We start from the raw sequence: 26,002 nt of genomic DNA on the forward strand, positions 1-26,002 counted from the left end.
GCCCACTCCCACTCTAAAGCATTCCTCTTTTCTTCCCCCACCCTTGCCTCTCCCAGCACGTACCGCAACATCCGTCCCTCCCTTACAGGCTGTGGCTCCAAGTTCAGGTACAGATCGAATGTGTTTCTTTGGCAGGATGCCTACATGTCCTTTGTCATTGCTCCAGTGCTCTGCAACAATTCTAAATCTGTAAGAGGGTCTGTGAGCCTCTTCAAAAGTGTTTTAATTTGCTCTGACTTTCAAAAGCAGGAAGCTGGGCTCTGAAATGCTGCACTGAATTTCATACTGGCAACATGCTACATTGGTGGCACTGGTCCGCTGGGGGGTGGGGGGAGGTTGGCTTTGAAATGTCACATCAGTTGCTGTGGAAAAGCTTGTATGCTGTTCTGAAATTAAGATATGTAACAAACAGAGAGGGATCTAACAGCAAAAGAGCTCAAAACGACCAGACAAAGCAAAATTGGCCTCAAAAATAGGGACATAGAACACTTTTATTAAGAAGGTCCGACCCAGCCTGTGTTTCAGCTGAAAGATCTTTCCCATTAAATCACAGCATTATTTTTCACTTAATTAGTAAGATCACAGGAGGATACAGCATTTACCAGTAAATCCATGTAGTGAAGACACAGGGGGATTGCGAAGATCTGCAACGTGACATAATCAGCTCGAGGAATGGGCATCGACATGGCAGATGAGGTTCAATGTGGATAAGTGTAAAGTGATGCATGTCGGTAGCAAAAATCTCAGGCATGAATACAGGATGTCCAGGGCGGTACTTGGAGAGACCTCCCAGGAAAGGGACTTGGGAGTTCTGATCGACAAGTCAATGAAGCCGTCTGCACAATGTGCGGCGGCTGCAAAAAGGGCAAACAGAATGCTAGGAATGATAAAGAAGGGGATCACGAACAGATCGGAGAAGGTTATCATGTCGCTGTACCGGGCCATGGTGCGCCCTCACCTGAAGTACTGCGTACAGCACTGGTCGCCGTACATAAAGAAGGACATGGTACGTGCTAAATTGGTTAACGCGCCTTAGTAAAAGGACCCCTAAGCCAACACCCAGCTGTTAGTTCCAGGGCCCTCCTGAAGCCACCTGATGCCCCTGTTTCAGGTTTATTTAAAAATTTGAAGAAAACATATTTATTCATTTGGTGATGAACAATTCACTTGCACGGATGTTTTCTTTGAACCCTTTCAATTAACTACTTTCCTGTCTGTATCCCGGTTGGATAAAGGAAAATCGCAAGCTCATTAGAAGTTATGCATTTTGCTCTCAGCTTATAGCAGTGATTCTTTAAGTTGTAATCTACTTTGTTGTTTCTCGCTAAATATTTAAGTCTTGGATCCAATTTGAGGGTTTGAGTAAAGTTAAGCCACTGAAATTTCTATGTATTATTATGAACATATTTGTATAACAATCTATTTCCTTTTGGATTGTTGTAGAATGTATCAGGCTTGATTTCTTTTCTGTACAAGTTTAATGCTTGATATTATGTTGAAACTTATAAATAAATAAAAAAAAAAATTGATATACCGCCCTACCCCACAAACCTGGGGCATGTGGAGCTGGTGGCTCCTACCAGAGACAGACCAAATTGAGAATTCCCCAGGACACACCCCTATTCCAGAGCTCTACTGACATTTTTTCTGCTATTTTTTTTTTTTTTCAGTGAGCTTTATTAGGCACAAAGTCTTAAAGGTACTGCTACAAATCTGATATTTTCTTTTATTTCATGCTTTCCCAGAAGCACCAGGGGAAAGGAAGGGAGGGCTGTGGCCCTGCTGGCAGAGAACCAATTAGGGCTCTGGCATAGTCCAGTCCGGATTTTCCTGGACCCTTTGCCCTCTCACATAAACAGCCTGAATGCTCTTGCAGGTATAATCATTTTTTATTAAGTAGAGACCTGAGCATGTTACCTCATAGGCTCTGGTAAGACAAAACCCTTTCTCAGCTCAAGGGTAAATAGTTTTTCTTAAGTAAGGTCAAAGGCTGGTCTCAGTCAATAGTCCATAATCCTCAATATAATATAATAAGGTTGTCTTACCTTGGCCAGCCATGTACCAAAAGTCTCGCACTGTCAGCTCTTCAAAAAGTCCTTGTCAGATTTCTTGACTTCCCAGGACTTTTTCTCAGCCCATGGCTAGGGAAGGGTTCTCTTTTTCTCTCTCAGTTTCATAAGAATCCCTCTGCTTCCCAGAGTTCTTTTCACCCACAGCTAGGGAAGGGTTCTCTAGTGGAAGTTTAATGTTTATTGAAGTCTCTTTCTCGAGATCTCCTCTCTTAGGGACCTCTCCGAATGATTCCAGTACTCCTCCCTGCCTGAGTCCCGCCCCTCTGACTCAGCAGGGCTGCACCCCTTCCCCAGTGGATCTAAGCACTGAACTGCAAAGCTCAGGGCATTCTAGGACAGGTAGTTTTCCCCACTTTGTATGTCGCCCCCCCTTCTGCCCAATGACATATAACTGCAGTCTTAGTGAGGGAAAACCCCTTAATCCGTCACAGGCCCATAGCTCCTCTGACAAAAGCCCCACAGGATCTATGCCAGACCACTCACTCAAGCACGAACTACATGAGGGCTTAGAGTGGAGATCAAATGATCTCCAACTCAACCACAAAAAGGTCTGTGAACTCAACCAACAGAGCACAGGTGATGACTTGGGACTAAGGGAGTAAGGCTGCACCCGAAGGGAAAGAAAACCAAACAACAAACAGTTACACCATTTGCTGGAGGTAGAGAAAAATACACTAACTCCAGGCTCTAGTGATGTCACTAGAAACTGTCTAGTTCTCTATCTGCCAGTCAGGGGACACAACCCACTGGCTTTGGCTGGTCTAACTGGATGAAAAGGAAACATTTTTAATGTTGCATTTGAATGTGGCAAACTTCCATTATAATTATCAGAGTTACAGAGCAATCTCACACCACCAGCCTATATTGGGGAGCAGAAACTCGAGGTACAACTATACAATGGGAGGGATGTTATTGAATAAGAGTACCCAGGAAAGGGACTTGGGGGTAATGGTGGACATGACAATGAAGCCGTCGGCACAGTGTGCAGCGGCCGCTAAGAGAGCGAATAGAATGCTTGGTATAATCAAAAAGGGTATTATAGCCAGAACGAAAGAAGTTATCCTGCCGTTGTATCAGGCGATGGTGCGCCCGCATTTGGAGTACTGCGTCCAATATTGGTCGCCGTACCTTAAGAAGGATATGGCGTTAGTCGAGAGGGTTCAGAGGAGAGCAACACGTCTGATAAAAGGTATGGAAAACCTGTCATATTCTGAGAGATTGGAGAAGCTGGGTCTCTTTTCCCTGGAGAAGAGGAGACTTAAAGGAGATATGATAGAGACTTATAAGATCATGAAGGGCATAGAGAGAGTAAAGAGGGACAGATTCTTCAAACTTTCTAATAACAAAAGAACAAGAGGGCATTTGGAAAAGCTGATAGGAGACAGATTCAAAACAAATGCTAGGAAGTTCTTCTTTACCCAACGTGTGGTGGACACCTGGAATGCGCTTCCAGAGGACGTAATAGGGCAGAGTACGGTACTGGGGTTCAAGAAAGGATTGGATAAATTCCTACTGGAAATGGGGATAGAGGGGTATAGATAGAAGATTACTACACAGGTCTGGGACCTGTTGGGCCACCGCGTGAGCGGACTGCTGGGCATGATGGACCTCGGGTCTGACCCAGCAGAGGCATTTCTTATGTTCTTATGTCCTATCAAATCAACTTTACACCTCATGCTCACCTGAAGTAGGGGAGTATGGACATGAGACACAACATATGGGAGCCTTCGCCACTCCCGAATGGCCAGGCTGCTGGCCATCTCCACCAGTCGCTCAATGTAGTTCAACTGCTGTTCTTCAGGATGGCAGATTGCTAGATAACCCCGATACATGTTGACTTTCCATGCCATCTCCTTTGGGCAACTCAGCTCCACCTGATGGCAAAAATAAATAAATGCATAAATAAAATAAAAATGTTTTTTTTTAAATATCACCACCTCACATTAGTTAAAAGTAGAAAAAAAACATTCAATATCTCAGTTCAGCTGGAAGTATGTGCAAGACGTATGAGGGTGTTTCTATAAAGGTGTGCCTATTTCTATGTACCAAGAATGCCCCTATTTGGAGCTTATTCTATAAAGAAAAGTAGGCATCTACTAGAAGCATAATAGGGAAAATTGTGTTTCTTACCTGATAATTTTCTTTCCTTCAGTCTTGTAAGACCAGTCCAGAAAGAATGAATTATATCCATCTACCAGTGGATGGAGATAGAGAAAAAATGATCCAATGAGCTTTGCCCTTTAAGGGCATCGTGCAGCCTGGAATGTTCAGCATTTTGAATAGCAAAGCAATGGTGCTCATAATTACAGATGAATTGGAAACGATTACAGCTACCATGCCACTGAGACTATACTGTTAACATTACAGAATGAGGCTCATACTCAACTGGTATTTTACCAAGTCAGGAGATGCGAGGCATCCATGTGAAGGAAATGAAGGAAATGAAAAGAAGAAGCTATACCTGTAAGAAGAAAACACTTAAGGAAAACCAGAGAAGGAGGGATTCTGGACTGGTCTGGCATGACCAAAGGAAAGAAAATTATCAGGTAAGAAACATAATTTTCCCTTCCATTACATCTATGCCAGACCAGTCCAGTGTTCCATTTAGGGTGGGACAAAGAGAAAAAAAACCACACAAACTGTGACATCAGCGAATGGGAGTTCCAAAGTTAACTATCTAATAGTAAGTCTACTCTATGGAAGAGCTAAAGGTATTGATGAAGCCATCATTTAGAATGGTACAGGATGCCTACAAAAATACTCCTTGATTTCAAAATGGTTGCAAAATCAAAACTTATTGGAATATGTTTATAAATAAGATGACAGCAAATACAAGTCCCAAAAAGCACAGTTAGCAAGACGTTACACAATCGCTTCAACTTTCACTCTTATAATTTATTTATTTAAAAAATTTATCTACCGCCTATATCTAGGCGGCATTAGAGTAATAACATGCACAGAATATAACAGGACTTTTACAAACATGTTGGGTTACAGGTGAATAATCACATTTTAAATATATCTTTACAATACAGTTCATCAAGTGGAGATCATTCTGCAATTGGTGCAGAAGTTACAACCTTCAGACAATGCAATGCAACAAAATGACCAGGTGCTCCTCAAGTGGCCCCCGAGATCACCGGATATTACTGTTTGTGATTTTTTCTTTTGGGAGTACGTACCTCCACTACCTGCATCACTGAAGATATAAACGCAATCACGCCGGATATGCTTCGGAGAGTCTGGTCCGAGCTCGATTATCGCATCGATGTTTGCTGAGGAACACATCGAGTGTATGTAATCAACAGATACCATATGAAACTTTATGAGTTGATGAAAACTGTAGCCTCAAAGGTGAAAGAATATTCCAATAAATTTTGGTTTTGTAACCATTTAAAATTAAGGAGTGTTTTTGTGGGCACCCTGTATATCGCAAACTGTGTGCCACGTGACGCCCAAGAAGGAGAGGGGTCGGTTGACTGCTTAGAGGACGTGCCTCTTGCTATCTACACCTCTCCCTCTACCAGCGGCAATAGGAGTCTTAGGGCTATGGCTGGAGCACATCCGCACCTGCGTCAACATGATGACATCACACGTCCGTGCACTTCCGAATGCCCTCCAGTCACAGGCCCATGTTTATTGTGCCGCGGCTTTAAAAAGTTTGCGGCACACTGATCTAGAACAATGATACAGTGCAGAATACATAATTCCTTTTTTAATGGCAAGTTTTCCATGTCCTAAGGCACCAAAGCATTCCCACACCATCACACACTACCACTACCATGCTTGACTGCTGGTATGATGTTTTTACTGTAGAATGCAGAATTTGCTTTACACCAGAATTAATGGGAACCGTGATGTCCAAAGAGTTACACTATTGAACTGTCTATCCAAAACACATGATCTCAAAAGGCTTGGGGATCATCCAGGTGTGTTTTTGCAAATTTGAGACGAACATTGATGTTACTCTTGGAGAGCAGCAGTTTCAGCCTTGCTATGAATTTCGTTTTTGCCCAGTCCCTTACTTATTGTGGCATCAAGAACAATGACGTTAGCTGAGGCTAGAGAGGCCTGCAGTTCTTTGGGTGATGTTCTGGGAAGTTTTGTGACTTCCGGGATTAGTAGTTGCTGTGCCCTTGGAATAATTTTGACAGGTTAGTCGCTACTGGGAAGATTCACCGCTGTTCCAAGTTTTCTCCATTTGGCGATAATGGTTTTCATTGTGCTTCAGTGGTATCCCAGAGCTTTAGAAATGGCTTTCTAACCGTTTCCTGAATGATATTTTTTTTCTCATCTCTTCTGGAATTTCCTTTGATCATGGCATAGCGTTCCTGTGAAAACTTTGTGGTGACTACCGCACTCTCATGATACATAAAGTTCAATATTTAGGGTTCCTTTTACAAAGCTGTGTTAGGCTTTTTTTTTAAATCACCGGTTGAAGATAAAAAAAAAGTCTAATGCGGCTTCATAAAAGGGGGAGGGGAGTTAGTGAGGTATTTAAAGTCACCAGCGTTGGCTACAATCAAGCCTGGCTGTGTTCAATCACCTGAATCTAATCATCAATTAAGTTTGGTCAACTGGTTGATTAAATAACTAAGGAGGCAGTTATTTTTTCACCTGGGTGATGGATTATTTTGCTTCTTAAATAAATTACAAAATAATTTAAGAACTGTTTCAGGTTTTACTCAGGTTCTGTTTATCTAATATTATACTTTGTTTAAAGATCAGAAACCATTCAGTGTGACAAATGCAATAGGGAAAAATCAGTAGGTGGTTACAACTTTTTTATATCATTGTATTTTGCACACAGATTTGGGGGGGTTATAAAAGCTTGTTTTCATGAGTACTGAAGTACTTTATCCACAAAAGTGTTTATTTTTAAGACTGACCAGCCTACTTGAACAATCACCTAATTTGGAACAACTCATCCAGACCAAGGAGAACACAGACACCCTACACTCCCCCCCCCTATTACAGGCATACAGCGAAAGAAAATTCACGACGGGCTATTCACCACGCAAGCAGCGAAACTAGACAACCACCTCTCCAATTTACTGATCTCAGCACCAAACTACAAAACCTTCAGAAGAGAAATAAAAACCATGTTATTTAGGAAATTTATCAAGACAAGCTCGTGATATAACCCTAAACGTTCCAACCAAATAGCTATCTTGTAATCTTCTGGATATGACCAGAATCTCCTCTTTTTGTAATCCGCCTTGCGCCAATTCCACAAGCTATTGGCGGAATCAAAGACACCAATGTAATGTAATGTCTGCAGCTGACCTGAAAAATGTAGTATATGGTAAGGGATATCCACCAGCTAATGAATTCCAAAATATCACCAGCACAGCATACAACTCTACCAACTGATATGGGGCCTTTAGAGCCTCAGCCTTTAGCAAAATCTCTCGCTATGACTATTCCCAGGACACTTCTACAGAAAGTGCCAAAACAAGCTATGGCCGTCCGTGGCTTTAATTCCAAAATAACAAGAGCCAAATAAAGATGTCTCATGGTGCTGGCACAAGACTGCCAAAGGCTTTATTTGCATGCAGTAAGGATCAGAATTTGACAATATCACAGAACATTGAACATAAGGGGTGATATGAGCAGATGGGATTGAGCCCTGGATAGAATTTAGTCTGGTGACTGAAGCTAAAGTTCTTTAGTGTGGCTTGTGAAAACTATTCACAGGGTTTCAAGAGAACAGATGTTTCCACTCCAGTTTGTTCATTCTCATTTTGAAGAGGCAGAGGAGTTTCATTTACAGAAAAAAAAAAGTCACAAATATTAATATCAGCTCTGTAAAGGTGTGATTTAGAAAAAGCAGCCTAGAGGAAATTAATAGCCAAGAAAAGCAGGCGACACCTTGGCACAGAGGCAATTACTTTTTCAGGTTCTGCTATTTGTGAAAACACATTTCATGACATTCTTACATGAATTTGACTGAAGTAATGGAAACACAATTTATGGCCTTGGAGTTTCTTTTTCTCTTTAGTCCATTAGTAAATGCCTCATTACTGAAAATACCTCATTCAATACCACTCAGGCTTAAAGATCGTCTGCATTTGCTGGTGGCTGTCAGAGCTGCTGAACCCGCAAGCCATCAAAAGCGGAACCTGTCAGACATGATCAATTCTCTTAGTTTCAACTCAAGGTTTAAAAATCTACCACTCAATTTATTCTCCGCTCTCCAGATACTGAAAATTAAGTCCTAGGAAGAAGAGGGGAAGAAAAAAAAAAAAGTATCCAGGAGACAGCATTTGTTCAGTTATTCAAAGACGGACATAATGAAAAGGGGACGTTGGGACAATATGAATCTAGTTAGCTGAGGAAAGAAACTGAGCCCAGTTCTAGTAATTGGGGGGATGCTAAATATAGTGTTTTATCTTCTTGACCTGTATGCATAGCACTGAGGCTCAAAGAAGAAACGACACTCGCATTCAAGAAGCATTTAGAGGGCTTTTGCTCTTTCATTGTTATTTCTAATCATGCCCTTAGGCCTGAATGGGAGGGAAACTACCAGTAAAGGCCTTTGCAGCAGCACTTGGAAAATGCACTACTTGTCCTTTTCAACAGCACTGCAGAATGCAAATCAAACCTTTTCAGTTCACGCCTTCTCTTTTCAGCTGTGCCTGTAAATGATGGTGCATTTATTCTTTATAGGGTCAATGTAACAAGGAACGCTAAACATCAGGCACACTCGTGCCTACAGATCAGCTCCAGATGCAGGACTTTTGTGCACAAAAAATGCACATAGAAGAATATTGCCATTTAAATCACACGTTCATCCATACCATTCTTTATCGTAACATGGGTAGTGCTCTTTTACATCTTCCATTAGCTAAGTTACCTGCTAAAGCACATAAACTTGCATGTTTTATTTTTACGGCTGCTCGATTTTTATTGGCTGCATATTGGAAACAGGCCTATCCCCCGGGTCGAATGTCTCTATTGCGTAAAGTGAATTTTATTTATTGTATGTCTAAACTGACTGCTTTGCTGCATAATCGACTTACTCCCTTTTTAAAGGTGTGGGATCCTTATGTTCGATGGTGTGACTCTATAACATGACTTGCTTAGCTTTCTTTTTATTCATTGCAATCATCTTCTCGTATTTTTTCTTTGTATAAATTGACCCTGGGGTGGGAAAGGGGAGGGAGGTTTGGTTCTTTTGGTTGTATTCTGATGCATTGTACTGAAGAGATACAGTACAACAGTTTGTATTTTTGAGCTTTTGGGGGGGGGGGGGAGAGGGTTTGTTTTGTGTGTAATTTTTGGATACACGTTTAATGGGTGTCAGGTCAAAAGCGCGCCGGGACAAAGGCGCGCCCAGACAATTGAGCGCAGCGAGGAGGCGCGCACCGCTCAAAATTAATGTTTTTAGGGCTCCGACGGGGTGTGTGGGGGGGAACCCCCCCACTTTACTTAATAGACATCGCGCTGCGTTGTGGGGGGTTGTAACCCCCCACATTTTACTGAAAACTTAACTTTTTCCCTGTTTTTAGGGAAAAAGTTAAGTTTACAGTAAAATGTGGAGGGTTACAACCCCCCATAACGCCGGCGCGATGTCTATTAAGTAAAGTGGGGGGTTCCCCAACAAAACCCCCCATCGGAGCCCCTAAAAACAGTAATTTTGAGTGGTGCGCGCCTCCACGCTGCGCTCAATTGTCTGGGCGCGCCTTTGTCTTTCGCGCCGTTGTCTATGAACCGTTTGATGTACCTCTGATTATTTGTATATTTCTGAAAAATTAAAATAAATAAAAAATAAATAAATAAATCACACGTTCATGAAAGCATTCGCTACTTCCCTTCAGTGCAAAGTACAGTACTGAATGTACTGAGAAAGCGCTCTCTTCATCGACAGGGGGCCGATCACCACTGGGAGGCACCAAATAAATTGAGAGGTGTGTGTGTGAGGAAGGAGAGGAAGTTTTCCAAGTTTTATTAAAATTTTGATTCAATCGCAATATCTTAATTCAAAGCGATGTACAAGTAAAAAAAGAAAGGGGGGAATCCAACATATTTACATATTCCTAAAAACAATGACAGACGAACTTGCACACGAGGAAAGTGGGAGGAACAGCAATGCATATAGAAAAGAATTACAAAGAGGTCAACACAACAGGAGAGGTAAAAGGGATTTTTTGTTCACTTCCTTGTGAGTGGGACCCTCGTAAGATTCAAGTTTCGAAAGCCTCTTTGTAGAGCCAACATTTTAGTATTCCTTTAAACCTATTAAGAGTTTTTTCTTCCTTTATGTAAGCCGGCAACGCGTTCCAAATTGTCTCTCTTCGTGTATTTATTGTTCTTAGGGATGGGACAAAAAGAACAGGCACTAAAAGGACCCAATCTTAGATGGCTGCATCAGGCTTTATTAGCTCCAGTGGCCTCCAGTAAGCCAATCAAATTTCTGCTTCTCAGACCATCAAGCAGCCTAAACATGCCCCTCCTTGAGAGGGATCTTGAAGTAGACAATTTCTTACTGTGAAATTTTCTTTTCCTTATTCCTACCGGACAAGTCCAGAACTTGTGGGTGTGTGCCTCTCTAATTGCATGCCTAAGACTGCTCCTGCAGTGCCCAGTTTGGGAATGGGCAGTTGCAGCTATTTGATGGCACTGCCCAGTAAAGAGCCACTGAATATTAATGGATGCCCCACCTAGTGTCATCTAAGCAAGCAAGTCTTTCTCGGCTGCTTGACTCAAGCGGAATATCGACCCCCCTTTATTTGGTGAAACTGTATATACCATTAATCTGGAGCAAAAACTCTCTCTCAGAGGAGTCTGAAACTCACGGACTACCATTTATTTTGTACATAGAAGATTTGGATAAGAGATGATTCATTCAAAAGATACTTTGGATGCTGCTTTTATACCAGCTATAGATAGATAGATATTGATTCAGAAAGGTAACATACGGATGTAATTAAATAGCACATATACATCTATTGTATGTTTTTAGTCTATTTTAATTCATGATTTAAAAAAATAAGAGCATTTGAATGGGATTTAAACTTAGGCTCCCTTTTACAAAGTCGAGCAATTCCTATGGGCGTCAAAGCTTTTAATGCTGTGGCCTGTGCCGCTGGCTTTCGTAAAAGAGGGGGTTAGTTACTTGCGCTATGTTAGTGATGCCAGATATGTTATTTTGCACACTTGTTATATGGCAGTGGTCTCAAACTTGTGGCCCGGGGGCCACATGTGGCCCGCCAGGTACTATTTTGAGGCCCTTGGTAGGTTTATCATAATCACAAAAGTAAAATAAAACATATGTCTCTTTAGATATAAATTACAATATTATTATTAAGACTTAGCCAAAAGGAAAGATTTATAAACTATAAAGTTTTATCTTTGTCATTTCTTTAATAAGACATTAACTATTTTATCTGAGGCCCTCCAAGTACCTACAAATCCAAAATGTGGCCCGGCAAAGGGTTTGAGTTTGAGGCCACTGTTATATGGTGGATATATTAATTTAGTAATCCATGTTCTATGAATGTTAACTGAAAAAGCTAAAGATAAGCTTATCAAATTAAACCCCTCCCCCCCTTTTAACTTGCAGCGCTAGAGGTTTTTAGCAAGGGGCAGTGTGATATATGCTCCGACACTCATAGAATTCCTATGAGCGTCGGAGCACTTACCTTGCCAGCCCACGCTGAAAACCTCTAGCGCACCTTGATAAAGGGGGGATGGGGTGGAATTTGTAATATCCAAATAACCAGGATTATTAATGTAACTAATTCAGGCTTTTCCTTGCCTCTGTCCTTTGTACCGTGATGGCTCTTGTTTATTACAAACCATCATCATGATCAACCTCTGGGCAGACTCGCATTCAGTCTGAATCAACAACCCTGACAAGAAATGAAGGAAGAGGGGGGGGGGAAATAACCCAAACAGAACAAAACAAAAAAAAGTCTGTCAGTTTCTTAACAATATGCTTTGGTTGCCAGAATCTGCAGCTGTGCTCTAAATCAAAGCAAATCCCCTAAAGAGCTGTTTACTGTTTCTGTGAAATGAGCTGTAAGGCTCACTTTGAAAAAAAAAAAAAAAATACCACCGAAAAAATGAGCAAAAACATTAGTACAAGCAGTTCTGATAAAAAGAAAAGATTACTCCTACCTGCACTAGAGCCTCCTTCATGGCAGTCCAGTTAGAGACCCTCCAAGCGCATTCCAGGACCAGATAGGGATTGATGTGGCCCTTTGACTGGCCGTACTCCGTCAAGGCCTCCCACTGGTTCAATTCTTTTGAACAGCTACGTAGGAGAGAAAGAATAAAGGTCCCATTCCATCAGAGAATAAGTTATTGAAAAAGGCCATAAAAAAAAAATATTCATCTCTGCAACCAAGTGGCACGCAAAGCCCTGGGTATTCTGCACAAAATACTCGGAATTTGAAGGCAATACTTACAAAATTCTACCGCAATTCTCCAAAACCCAGGGGCCTTGACAAGAGAATGCTGTGGCCAGCATATTTCTATGCAATCATTTGAATTTTTATTTTTTGGCCAATCTGACCAAAGCACCCAAGAGAACCCCCCTCATCCCCCAAACCCTCTGGACCTACTACTATTACATATGCCAGATACATATGTGGTAGGCAGGTGGTATATACTCTTTACTGGGGTTATATTTACCTTAGAATATCACAGGTGTGGTCTAATGGTTAGAGCTACAGCCTCAGCACTCTGAGATTGTGGGTTCAAACCCCGTGCTGTCCCTTGTGATCCTGGGCAAGTCAATCAATCCTCCATTGCCCCAGGTAAATTGGATAGATTGTGAGCCCACCAGGACAGATAGGGAAAATGTTTGAGTACCTGATTGTAAACCATTTAGATCACCTTGATAGGTGGTATATAAATATCTAATAAAATGAATTTAATATAAATATCAATATTTACTTATTCAATTTTCGATACCGTTCTCCAAGGGGAGCTCAGAACGATTTACATAAATTTATTCAGGTACTCAAGCATTTTTCCATGTCTGTCCTGATGGGCTCACAATCTATCAAATGTACCTGGGGCAATGGGGGGATTAAGTGACTTTCCCAGGGTCACAAGGAGCAGAGTGGGCTTGAACCCATAATCTCAAGGTGCTGAGGCTATGGCTTTAACCACTGCATCACCCCGCCCCCCCCCCAATAACACGCTTACCGAATCCAGTGGTCTTCCCATAGCTGATATTCTGGGAAGATAGCAGGTGATGCATTGTTTCTCTCATGCTCCTTTTTGGCCTTTTCCATTGCCTTTTCATAAGTTTCTTGTGCCTGAAGTAAACACACAGTTGATTAAAATGACTCAATAGTTTGGAAATCCATTTTCATAGTACCTAATGAACTATTATTTAAAAAAAAAAAAACCTGGCCGAGCTACTGGGACCTGATGGACCATTGGTCTGATCCAGTATGGCTATTCTTATGTTCTTACGTGAGCCAAGTATAGAGCAATCAAGCCATTGTAACATCACTGATGAGGTTGGCTCTGAGGCACTGTGGAATGAGGCATTATGACATCACAATCTCAGCTCTGGAATGTTGCTCTCAATGGGGTTCTGGAATCTTGCTATTCTTCGAGATGCTGGAATGTTGCTACTCATTGGGTTTTGGCCAGGTACTAGGGACCTGGATTAGCTACCGTGAGACCGGATACTGAGTTTGATGGACCATTGGTCTGACCCAGTAAGGCTATTCTTATTTTCTTATGCTCTGCACGTTCATCCATGCCTTGGTTATCTCTCAGATAAGACTATTGCAATTCCCTTTACAGAAGACTCTCTCTTCACTTAAAAGACTTCGACTCATCCAATCCACAGTGAAGCTTATTCATTCTGCTCACCGCATTGACAGGGTGACGCCACTGCTCAAACTGGAACACTGGCTCCCACTTTTGGCACAAATTAATTTCAAGGTTTTAGTTATGGTTTACAAGTCATGTTCTGTCCTTGCCCCACTATTTAAACTGGACTATCCCTATGCTCCCCACCCTATCTTTCGCTCTACTGAGAATAATCTCTCGTCATTCCACCTCTTTCCGAAATCCAGCTTTCCTCATCTTGTTAATCAGTAAATTTCGTTATGTAGGTCCTAAACACTGGAATGATCTCTCCCTATCTATAAGAAACTGTCCAACCCTGTCTGAATTTAAAAATCTCTCAAGACTCATTTGTTCATATAGACTTTCGGAAACTCATCATGGACAATACTTTGTATTCCTTACATTCTTGTTTCTTATATCTATCGTATGTTGTGCTACATGTATGATTTTACTGTAAATTGCTGTTAAATTTTTATTTTATTGTTAACCGCTGTGATGCCTTTTAGGCCACTTTGGCAGTATATCAAGCGTCAATAAATATTGATCAAACCGGTCACAATGACAATGAGACTAAAATGACATTCAAAAATCACACCACCATGCCATGTATCTCACATAATGACTAGGCAGGATTTGCCATCGTCATAAAATAATATCATTTTGCTGTACACGTGCTGAAAAGAAAATTTAAATACAAGTTCAAATTAACACCTCCCCCCCTTTTACTAAACTGTGATAGCAGTTATTAGTTGAATGCGCTGCGCTGCGCTGCTCCCAGCGCTCATAGGAACTCTATGAGCATCGGGAGCAATGCAGAGCATTCAGCGTGGCTCCCTGCGCTATGATTTAGTAAAAGGGGGGATAAGTCAGCTAGAACTCTGTATGGAAAGGAAATACAGTCAAACCTCGGTTTGCGAGTGTTTTGCAAGACGAGCAAAACATTCTCGCAAAACTTATCTCGCAAACCGAGTGTTGACTCAATTTGCGAGCCCTCCCCCCCCCGATAACCGGCATCGCTCCCTCCCGCTCGCAAAGGCCCCCCGCCACGCGAACCGGCACCCCCCCCGCCCGAACAACTTAAACTGCATGCAGGTGCCAGACGGGGGGGTAAGTTTAAGTTGTTCGGGCAGGGGGTGCCAGTTTGTGCGGAGGGGGTCTTTGCGAGTGGGGGGGGAGCTGCGCCGCTGGCCTCGGGGGGGGAACATATCAAAGCGAGTTTCCATTATTTCCTATGGGGAAACTCGCTTTGATATACGAGTATTTTGGTTTACGAGCATGCTTCTGGAACAAATTATGCTCGTAAACCAAGGTTCCACTGTAAATAGTGAAATTATATCAAAAATATTTCATAGTCTTAACAAGATACAGAAGATGGAGACACCATCATCAGAATCGTCACCCAAACACAGTAACATGGTAAATGACAGCAGAGAAAGACCACCATGGTCCATTCAGTCTGCCCAACAAGGTAGCCAGAGCTGCAACCACCCACAACATCCAGGCCACATTTTTCTAAGGCTCATTCTTGTGTCTTAACGGTGTGCTTATCCAATGCAAAATTCACCTGTTCAAAGAAGCCATGTTGTTCATATGCTATAGCCGTGGTCGTCTCTGGAAATTTGCAGCGCTTTTGCCACAAGCCAGCCCACATATCCTCCTCTTGCAACAGCGAGTACAGCTCTGCCAGGGAATCCAGGATTTCCTGAAAGAGAATGAGGAGAAAATCACATCGCAGTGCCCCTTCAGCGCAAAAAGATCAACCAAAACACACTGGCAAGCCTGGTATTTGTGCGAGAGAGCCAAGCTCAACTCTCCAACCTAGCTCCTTTCTTCTTAGGCCAAGTAGGCCGGGGGATCCAGCGGATGCCCCCTTCAAGAGAATCCTATCCATCGCTTGTAGGTGGGGCTCAGAGTGCAAGATTACTGTAGAGTTCTAGAGAGCCGAGCTCAGTGGTCCCATACTAAGAGCTGCTGCTAAGATAATTGTGCGAGATGGGAAGGAATGCAAACTGAAGAAAAGTGAGAAAAACAACAAAAAACAACACCGATGACTATATATTAAGGCTCATGATACTACAACCGTCCAGGCAATCTGAACAAGCAGGAGAGCTAATTGACCAAAAACTAAAATACAAATATATTTTCTCCAATTTTAAATCTACAAGGGATAAATTATAAATGAGAATTATACTTTCTTTTGACCTGGCTGAATTTTGATTTTTTTCCCCTCTCTGTTTAAGGACCATATCTGTGACAATCTATGCTTCTCCTTTATCCTTTCTGTGATTTGAGAATATTTTCCTAAACTTTGCTGCGTCAAAATTTTCATAACATAGGGGATCTTTTACTAAGGCACGTTTGCATTTAACGTGCCTTAGTAAAAGACCCCTATAATTATGTAAATTCACATAAACAGAATACAAAAAAATGTACATGAGAACAGGATAAAGATGCAAGGGGTCTCTGCTGATGCCCTGCCTAAAGCTACTATCAAATTATTTGTGGCTAGTTTTTTGATTGGTATGAATTACTACAAATAAGCACTTCCACAACTCAGGTCATAAAGCTGCACCTTTAACAAAAACGTTTGTATTGTTTTCTTTTTTTCTTAACATTTTGTTGAAAGGCAGACTTAGATTTGTTTATTTTTTTTTTTTTTAATGTAAATGCCGCCAATCCATCTAAGTATTATGGTCAGAACACAATACAGGCAGTCCCCGAGTTACAGACACCTGACTTAAGTACGACTCATAGTTAAGAACGCACTCGTGGCTTCATTTGATTTCACTGAGCAGTATTTCCAGTGGCAAAGACTCCTACACTTCTCTTGCAGCAGATTCAGGAATGATGCATGGCCACATTAAAGAGCAGTGTGTGTCTGTACATGCTAAACTAAAACTAAACTAAACTAAAACTTAGCTTTCTATACCGGGTCTTCAGCCAGAAAGGAGCTCGACTCGGTTAACAGTAACTAAAAAAATACTTTTAAAAAATCAGAAAATAGTAATATGACTAGTTTCCAAAGAGTTTGGCAAATAAAATAGTTTTTAAAGATTTACAAAAAAGTTGAAAAGGACCAGGATCCCTTAAAATAAGAGGAAGTTCGTTCCATAGTTGAGAAAATTTGAAAACCAAGGATTGATTGAAATTCTTTACTCCTTTGATTCCTTTCACTGAAGGAAGGGAGAGTTTGAATTGTTGGGTGCCTCTTGCTGTACCTTAGAGGGAACACTGGGAGGGAGCTGGGAGCAGAGGTAAGCAGCAAAACATATCTCTTTGGTACATTGATTTACTGCAATCTACTATATTGTTAGTATTTCTTGATCTGTAAACCGCACAGAACCGTGAGGTCGTTGCGGTATATATAAGGCCCGGAACTGATGTTGGGAAGAAGGCTTCTGGGCGGCAGGAAAGCAGCAGCGGCAGTGGACCAGGGGGGAGGGGTTGAATCAGCACAAGAGGGAGGTAAGGAGAGAGGCTGGCTTTGGAATGGCAGGGAGGGAGGGTGGCAGGTAGGCTGGCTTTGGCATGGCAGGGAGGGAGGGAGGCTAGCTGGCTTCATGGGAGGGGGGTGGGACAAAGGCTGGTAGGCAGCTGGTAGGAAGTGGGGAGACATAAGAAGGAGGCACTGGGGCACTAAGGACATAGGAAGGAGGCACTGGGGGGCACTAAGGACACAGGAAGGGGCACTAAGGACATAGGAAGGAGGCACTGGGGGCACTAAGGACATAGGAAGGAAGGAGGAATTGAATAGAAAGGGACAATTATTGGGTCTGAGTGGGAAAGAAAGGATGCACAGTCAGAAGGAAACGCAACCAGAGACTCATGAAATCACCAGACAGCAAAGGTAGGAAAAATTATTTTATTTTCAATTTAGTGATCAAAATGTGTCGGTTTTGAGAATTTATATCTGCTGTTTATATTTTGCACTATATTTGTCTATAGTCACTGAGGTAACATTGCATATTTTAATGTCATCTGCCTTGACATCTTTGAAAACACCCCCAAATATAAATGATAATTAACATTTTCTCTGCGCATAGTGTACTTTGTGCTTTTTGTTTTTTTAATTTTATGGTTACATTATGAATTAATAAGATATTATGTGTACATGAAAAATGAATGGAATAAATTGGGGGCGGGGCTGACAATTAATAGATGTCCCGTTTTGATGAAAAAATAAATGGTCACGTTAGGTATATAAGAATCTATGTTATGTTATGAATCTTAAAATCTACAAGTTCTGAGTTACATACAAATCTGACTTAAGAACAGCTTTATAAACGTAACTCGTTCTTAACCCAGGAATTGCCTGTATATCAAAACAATAACTATCCTAAAACATGAAAAAACAATGCTACCAGAAAGAATGCATCAACCAGTATGTGGGTAGGAACTGGTTAACTGCAACCATCCTCTAACCCGCTAATAAGAGGAGAGCGGCAAAGGCTAAGGGGCAGGTTGAATGAGACAAGGCAACTCTATGCTGATTACCAAAGAGCAGCCAGAAAAGACAAGAACAACTTCCTGAATACTCGTGTATGAACCTCAAAGAAGCCTATATGAAGGTTCACACCGGGGAATTATTCGCCATGGTGAAACAAGTGAAAAAGCCTTTCTCAGCACGCCAATCAGCCATCAAAGACTGTGATGGGAATGAAATTAGCGACCAGCAAGACATCAAGCAGAGATGGAAAGAATGCACTGACTACCCTGAAGAGCTTGGGGGTCAAGAGGAAGCAGAACCAGACCTATTTGGAAAGTGAAGTGGATTAGGTGCTGAGGTGGATGCCAAACAACAAAGCACCTGGCATTGATGGAATCCCTGCAGAAATACTCAAACTGGTCCCAAGAGCTATACTAACAACACTATGCCAGAAGATCTGGAGGACCCGCACGTGGCCAAAGGACCGGAAAAGATCAGTTTTTAGCCCACTGCTGACGAAAGGCGACGCCAGGGACTGTACCAACTAAAGAACAATCGCCCGCAAGGTGCTTCTAAAGATCATCCAGAGGTGCTGTTAACCCCAGTTACGGTAATAGTAACTAGAGGGTCTGATACTAACCCACGGTAAATACTGGGATTAATGTAGGTTAATACACGACTTTCCTGCAGGCAGCATATTTTAGTTCTTTTTCTGTCATTTTAATTGCAGGTCGTGGGCTCATGTTCCCATCAGTGCGTGCTACCTTTAAAGAATTAATGTGGGTGTATTTACCACCTCCTCTTTAAGAGGCATGAAGTGCTCCAAGGTTAACGCTATGTTATATAATTAGTGCACGAATAACACACTAGCCGGATAACGCGAGAACAACCACTCTCCACCCATGACACGCCCCTTCCAAAAAAATCTAAACAAATTGGCAACACGCAGGTTATTTTGTGTAAACAAGCAAAATACTACAAAGTGCTTTATCACATTTTGTGGTATCCTGCTAGCATATGCTTAGCACACTTTAGTAAATATACCCCCTAGATCTCACTGTGTAAAATGGGATTTGTACAAAAAAAAAAAAAAAAAAAGCACCAGCTAGATGGAAGCGGTGGAGACTGTCTTGCGGGTCTGGTGCTCGGTGGAGTGTCTGGCCCTGCAGGGAAGGCGACACTCCTGGTATACCCACTCCAGTTTAACCCTGAATTTGCCTCTGGGGATAGGGCGGAGGGTCTTTCAACGGTGGGAACTTTAAGAGTTGGTATGTGTGGGATAATTTATAGATATACAGCATACCCCCGAAGTTCACAGGGGTTGTGTTCTAGGAGCAACCGCGAACTTTGAAAAACCATGATGATTGGATGCGGTTTAGGAGCAGGGATCGGAGGCGGGGGAGAGCTGCGAGTGCCGATGCCGGCGGTGGCGCTTGCGGCTCCAACCCGGGCTGGGATCGCCGGTCAGACAGAGCAGATCAGGGGAGGGGGGCCGGAGGACGCACACGGCGTAGTCCCGGGCAGGTCCGGCAGAGCAGATCGGAGGTGGGGGATGGTTGGAGGAGGCGGACAGAAAAAAACCACAAAAGACTGGGGGCACAAACTGTGAACCACAACTTTGCGGGTTATACTGTAGAGGGGTGGATGGTGTAACCCTTTGGAGACCTCCAGAAGAGATAGAGTTTGGAACCTAGAGATTTGTTCCCATATCTCCAAGCGAAGGACTATATTCAGTGGGCTGGGATTCTGAAAGAGCTCCTGGGGGAAGATAATTGAATTTGAACAGCTGTTGGGCCCAAAGGTAAAAAAAGGGCATGATTTACGCTATATATGCCTGCCTTAATAGTAGACCCGATGTCCCCCCAAAATACATGTTAGCTTGGGAAGCAGATTTGGGCCGAAATATAACCCCAGAGGAATGGGACATGACCTGGAAGCATGCTGCTACGCTTGGCCACAGTAATGGTGTAAAATGGGCACAAAGCATTCTTATGCTGGTACTACACCCCTATTCTCCTAGAAAAACTCTCGGGGGACAGTGCTGGCAAGGATGCAGGCTCCCGGGTACTTATTTGCATATGTGGTGGGACTGTGGAATGGCTCGAGGGTTCTGGATCTCAGTATTCAGAGCCCCGTCATCTATTCTGCATAGGGCTCTTAAGCCCTCCATTGGGTTCGTCTTTCTGCAGCATTATGACAATGCGTGAGAGGAGGGGGCAGTCTACTTTACTAAACTGTTCTTGACGGCGGCTCGCCTGGTGCTGGCAGCCAATTGGAAACAGTCTGTCGCTCCGGATATGCAATTAGTGCTAACTAAGCTGGATGACTGGTACTCTCTAAATAGGCTGACGGCCTTGAAGCATCGCAGGATTGGGAGTAGAGAATGACACGGTGACAAAATTCATCACCGTTCCCGTCCCCACGGATAACCGCAGGAAACCATCTTCATGTCATTCTTTAAGGAGAGAGGGAAGAATCAGAGTATGAATGGCCACAACCACTGACCCGCAAGCTTTGCTTTGAAGAATGCTGGTGTAGAGGGATTGAGGTTGAAACAGACACTACAGAATGACAGTCTCTGGTATCCAGAGCAGATATTGTGATGTCATAATGCCTCATTCCACCAGTGCCTAAGAACCAATCACATCAGTGATGTCACAATGGCTTCATTATCCTTGGCTCACATAAGAATCAGAGTATGAATGGCCACAACCACTGACCCTCAAGCTTTGCGTTGAAGAATGCTGGTGTAGAAGGACTGAGGTTGAAATAGACTACAAAATTACATGGGATTATTTCCCGCGGTTATCCACGGGGACGGAACGGTGATGAATTTTGTCACCGTGTCATTCTCTAATTGGGAGCTTCAATTAAGAAATAGCAACTTTATGAAGCATGGAAGAAAACTGTACAATTAAGATGTTTGTTGTATGTGGGATTGTGTGGGAAGGGACACACAATGTTGTTGGTTGCACTCTGTACTATAGCGGTCATTATGTTTATTGAGCTTCTGGACGCTTTGTTCTGTTTAATGGGTTCATAGTCATTGGCACGCCGACATTGGAGCGCCGACAATTCGGCGCAAGACACTAGTGTGCCGCGGGAAAACTTACTTTTAAAGAGCTCCGACGCGGGGTGTGAGTGGAGAACACCCCCAGTTTTCTTCATACTCTTCGCGCTGCCGTTGGGGGGAGGTTTGGGGGGTTGGAACCCTCTATTATAGAGAAAACTGAACTTTCTCCGATTTTTTAGGAAAAAGTTCAGTTTTCTATATAATGTGGGGGGTTGCACCCTACCCCCACGTCCCCCATCGGAGCTCTTTAAAAGTAAGTTTTCCCAAGGCACACTGGTGTCTTGCGCCGAATTGTCGGCGCTCCAATGTCGGTGTGCTGGTGTCTCGTGCGCTTTTGTCCCGTCGCCGGACAATATGCCTTGGTGAAAAATAAAAGCACCAGCTAGTGGTAAAATAACACATACCCCCCTTTAGTGTGAAGAGTTTGTTTATGAAACTCGAGTTGGTACTGTGATGTCATAATGCCTCTTTCCACTAATGTCTAAGAACTAACCTCATCAGTGATGTCACAATGGCTTGACTGCCCTATGGCTTACTTTTATTACATAAAGCAGTGATTTTGATTTCAAGAGAGATTTCTTTTTTTTCTTTAATTAAGGGGCAAAGCTATCAACGTGGGATACCATTGTCACTTAATCCTTGTGCCATAAATTGTGAGCCCACCGGGACAGATAGGGAAACATTTAGGGCTCCTTTTACCAAAGGTGCGTTAGGGCCTTAACGAGCAGACTAGCGCGCGCTAAATTGCCCCGCGCGATAGCCGCTACCACCTCCTCTTGAGCAGGCGGTAGTTTTTCAGGTAGCGCGCACTAATCCGGTGCGTGCGCTAAAAACGCTAGCGTATCTTTGTAAAAGGAGCCCTTAAGAGTACCTGATCACTATTTGCTGTAAAATGCATAGATTAATTTAATTCAATTTATTTAAGTATTTATATTCCGCTACATCCACTGTTCTGAGTGGATTACAATTAATATAAATTGACTCGACTTAAGGCATATGAAGAAAAAAAAAAACACCTTCCCTCTCTGTCCCAGATGGGCTCACATTCTAAACTAAAGTGCCTCGAGAAATAGAGAAAAATGAACAGTATTATAAGTATGTACATATCTAGGGAAAAAAATTAAGAATAAAAAAATAAGGAAAATAAAACAGGAGTATGAAAGATTAAATAAGTCCCAACAGAAATAAAAACAAATTAAAGTGAAAACAAGAGAAATAATAAAGTCCGGTCACTCAATGTGGTGGAGCCAGCAGGACAAAAGTCAACTGTAGGCCGTCGGGGCTCTCTGACCTCGATGTAGGGATAGTGTGGCAGGCAGGCAGGTCTCAGATACGAGCTATATAAGCGCTATATGAATCACCTTTATACTGACATTTTCCTGTTAATCCCAGTTATTAGTCACTTGGTCTCACTGCATAAAATGGGATCTGTACTAAAACTGCATATTGATGCTAAAAATAACACGTCTGAACAGTAGCTCACGTTGAAAACTAGGCCCCTCAGTCTTTCTTTCAACTAACCCCTTCCCCCCCATTTTTACAAAAGCGTAGTGTGGTTTTTAGCAATGGCCGCAGCGATAACAGCTCCTATGCTCATAGTAACATAGTAAAAACAAGGAAGGCAACCAAGTCACATCAAGGTCTGTGAGGGGGAAGCTCAAAGTGTCTAACTTGGCTCACAACTTACAAACCAAATATAATGTAATATGTCAAAGAACATGTCACATTATATAATGTTATAGGGCGCTCTCAGTGTGAACCCTCAGTGATAGGAGCTCAGCTCCGACACTTCACTTCTGGGTCAAGGCCATAAGCCTCCACCCGCACACCATCATCGAGCGCCCTGTGTGTGCAGAAATCAAACCAATCAACAATCAAACTGAGTAAATGAAACTCAACACAAACAACCTGAGCGACCCCCCACACAAACCCTGCCAGCCAAACCCCCTCAAAAAACTCACACAAAATCACAAACAAAGTCAAAAACCATACCAAAAAGTGAAAATCATATCCAAAAGAAACTATACTTATCCAAAACTGTCACACAATGGAAAAACCGCGCCAGGAGGAAAGGTTCAACCGCGCTGGTTTCGGGAGGAGCCCTTCTTCAGGAACCTGGCCTCCAACAGAACACAAGCAGAGAGGAAGGCTGGAGGGCGGGGTGCCCGGGAGGGAGAGCACACCGGCTAAAACAGATCCACAGGTGACATCATGCACGAACCAACCAATCATACAGTGCCAGCACTCAACACAATCAGCACCACAGAAAAAAGAAGAAGGAGAAGGGGAGGGAAAAAGAAACACCCACCAATAGTAACATAGTAACATAGTAGATGACGGCAGATAAAGACCCGAATGGTCCATCCAGTCTGCCCAACCTGATTCAATTTAAATTTTTTATTTTTATTTTTTCTTCTTAGCTATTTCTGGGCGAGAATCCAAAGCTTTACCCGGTCCTGTGCTTGGGTTCCAACTGCCAAAATTCTATGAGCGTCAGAGCTGTTACCACCGCGGCGGGTGCTAAAAAACATGCTACGCTTTTGTAAAAGGGGAAGGGGGGTAAATTTTAAGAAAAAAAGAAAACAATGCAGGCATTTTTCCAACAGGTGCAGTTTTGTGTCTTGAGTTTTGGAAATGCTTAGTCAAGGAGAAAAACTGAATATAAAAAAAAAAAAAAATGAGGAAAGCATATTAGCAACATAAAAAAAAAGAAATATATTGGAATTGCCATAACTCCTCATGCGAATCAATAGAAAGCACATTGATAAAAGACTTCCAGATACACATATTAAGATAATAATTCTTTACCACAAAGGAAAGTCTCTGGCAAATGTTCTATGCATTATAGTGTCAAGAAGAAATTGGAAGGATATTTGAAGACTTCAATAAAACACCATAATAATAATAATTACAATAACTTTTTTATATACCGCAATACCACAAATAGTTCAGTGCGGTTTACAGAGGAAGAGATTGTATACAGAAAACGATTATACGAAAATCTTTCAAACTTATATTAGTATGTTGAGATTAATCGAGTTTATCTGGGAGTGTTTTAGGAATAGAAGTGAAGTCAGAGAAATTTGTCAAAGAGATAAGTTTTGATTGACTTCCTGAAAGGTTGATAAGAAAGTGCGTTTGAAATAAAGTTGGTTAAACGTTTGCTCCATTTGCCTCTCTTGTAGATGTAGCCCTTCAAGGATGGAAAGGCGAACAAGTACTACGTGTACTGGTTGTGCCTGGAAATTCAAAATGGTGAGACAGGTAGAGTGGGGACGAACCTGTTATGGTTTTGAAGCAAAGGCAAGCAAACTTAAAGATGACCCTTGCATTAGACACTTTACAGCAACAAGGCTCACTGGAAGTCTATTAATGTGACTTTAAATACTGAGAAAATATTTCTGGCAAAAAATTTCTTGTTGTTATCCCCATGGATGTTTTCAACATGTCCAGCCATCTGATTGCAGGTCACCTTCTTCGCCTGGTTCCTTTGATCTTCCCAAACACCCATGTCCTTCTCTTCTGAGGGAGGGACCAAAATAAGACCCAGCCGTACACTTCATCATTTGGGCTTCGAGTAACGTAGCCGGTTTGATCTCTTCAAGAACAAATTTGTTAGTTCTTCCGGCGGTCCACGGCATGCATAAAATCCTTCTCCAGCACCAAAGCTCAAATGAGTCAATCTTCTTTCTGTCTTGTTTCCGCAGTGTCCAGCTTTCGCATCCGTAACTGACCACTGAGAAAATGAGTGCGTGGACAAGTCTGATCTTCGTTTGGAGTGTTACCTCCTTGCCTTTGAATACTTTGTCGAGAGCCTTCATTGAAGAGTGACCCAGTGCTATTCTGTGGAATATTTTTTCCCTGCTAGTTGCTTCTTTGTTTACAAAAGAGCCCGGGAGATCGAAATCATTTACAGCGTCTATTCTATCACCTTCAAGCTCAAAATCTTCATCATTTTCCATGTTCATGACCTTGGCTAATGTGTACATCCACCAGTCAAAGAAGCTTCTACACAAATTTGAACTACTTGTGATATAAAATTTTATACCCATTCTCCTGTATATCGGCATATTAAGAATTACACTTCTTCAGCCTGTTATGCAAATCTAAACAACCTCCTTGGTAAAATGAAGCCCTAAATCCATTTCCCACCTAAGAGCACTTTTCCAAAACTCACTCAGTCCCTCAGTAGCAGTTTTGAGAAAAATAGGTTTCGGCTTAACCTGGGACTTTACCGTGCAACAGCTGAAAATTTACAACTAAAAGGGCATTCACCACATTCACTGATGCTAAATTTACGCTGCCGTCCTGTATTTTGCTTGGAGTTAATATTGAAGCACTCGGTACCTTCTCTTTAGGTGGTGGTAAAGTGGTCCCACACTAAGGGCTTCTTTTACAAAACCGCGTTAGTGTTTTAACGTGCGTAATAGCGCACGTTAATTTGCCAGCCGCGCTAGCTGCTACCACTATAAATGTGCGTGCGATAAAGCCGCTAATGTGCTTTCGTAAAAGGAGCCCTAAGTGCAAAAATGGTGATTAGCACATGGTATTTGCAGCAGACGAACTCCAAAATGCTTTCTATGCCCATTCTCTACCCATTGGCATTGGGTTCAA

The 26,002-nt window shown here is 42.4% G+C and overlaps 1 protein-coding gene across 6 annotated transcripts in view; it reads right to left on the reverse strand.

Annotated features, from left to right (window-relative positions):
* The window catches only part of TRRAP (transformation/transcription domain associated protein), a 359,951-nt gene that overhangs the window by 110,047 nt on the left and 223,902 nt on the right, over positions 1-26,002 (reverse strand). For all 6 annotated transcript variants that reach the window (XM_033914195.1, XM_033914194.1, XM_033914196.1 and 3 more), the window contains 4 exons: positions 15,454-15,591; positions 13,230-13,342; positions 12,195-12,330; positions 3,755-3,946 (listed from right to left, as the gene is read on the reverse strand). In XM_033914195.1, the coding sequence (XP_033770086.1) occupies positions 3,755-3,946; positions 12,195-12,330; positions 13,230-13,342; positions 15,454-15,591 (579 nt within the window). The remainder of the gene's footprint in view (positions 1-3,754; positions 3,947-12,194; positions 12,331-13,229; positions 13,343-15,453; positions 15,592-26,002) is intronic.

The sequence above is a fragment of the Geotrypetes seraphini genome, chromosome 11 (genome assembly GCF_902459505.1).
Source record: "Geotrypetes seraphini chromosome 11, aGeoSer1.1, whole genome shotgun sequence".
Classification (NCBI taxonomy): domain Eukaryota; kingdom Metazoa; phylum Chordata; class Amphibia; order Gymnophiona; family Dermophiidae; genus Geotrypetes; species Geotrypetes seraphini.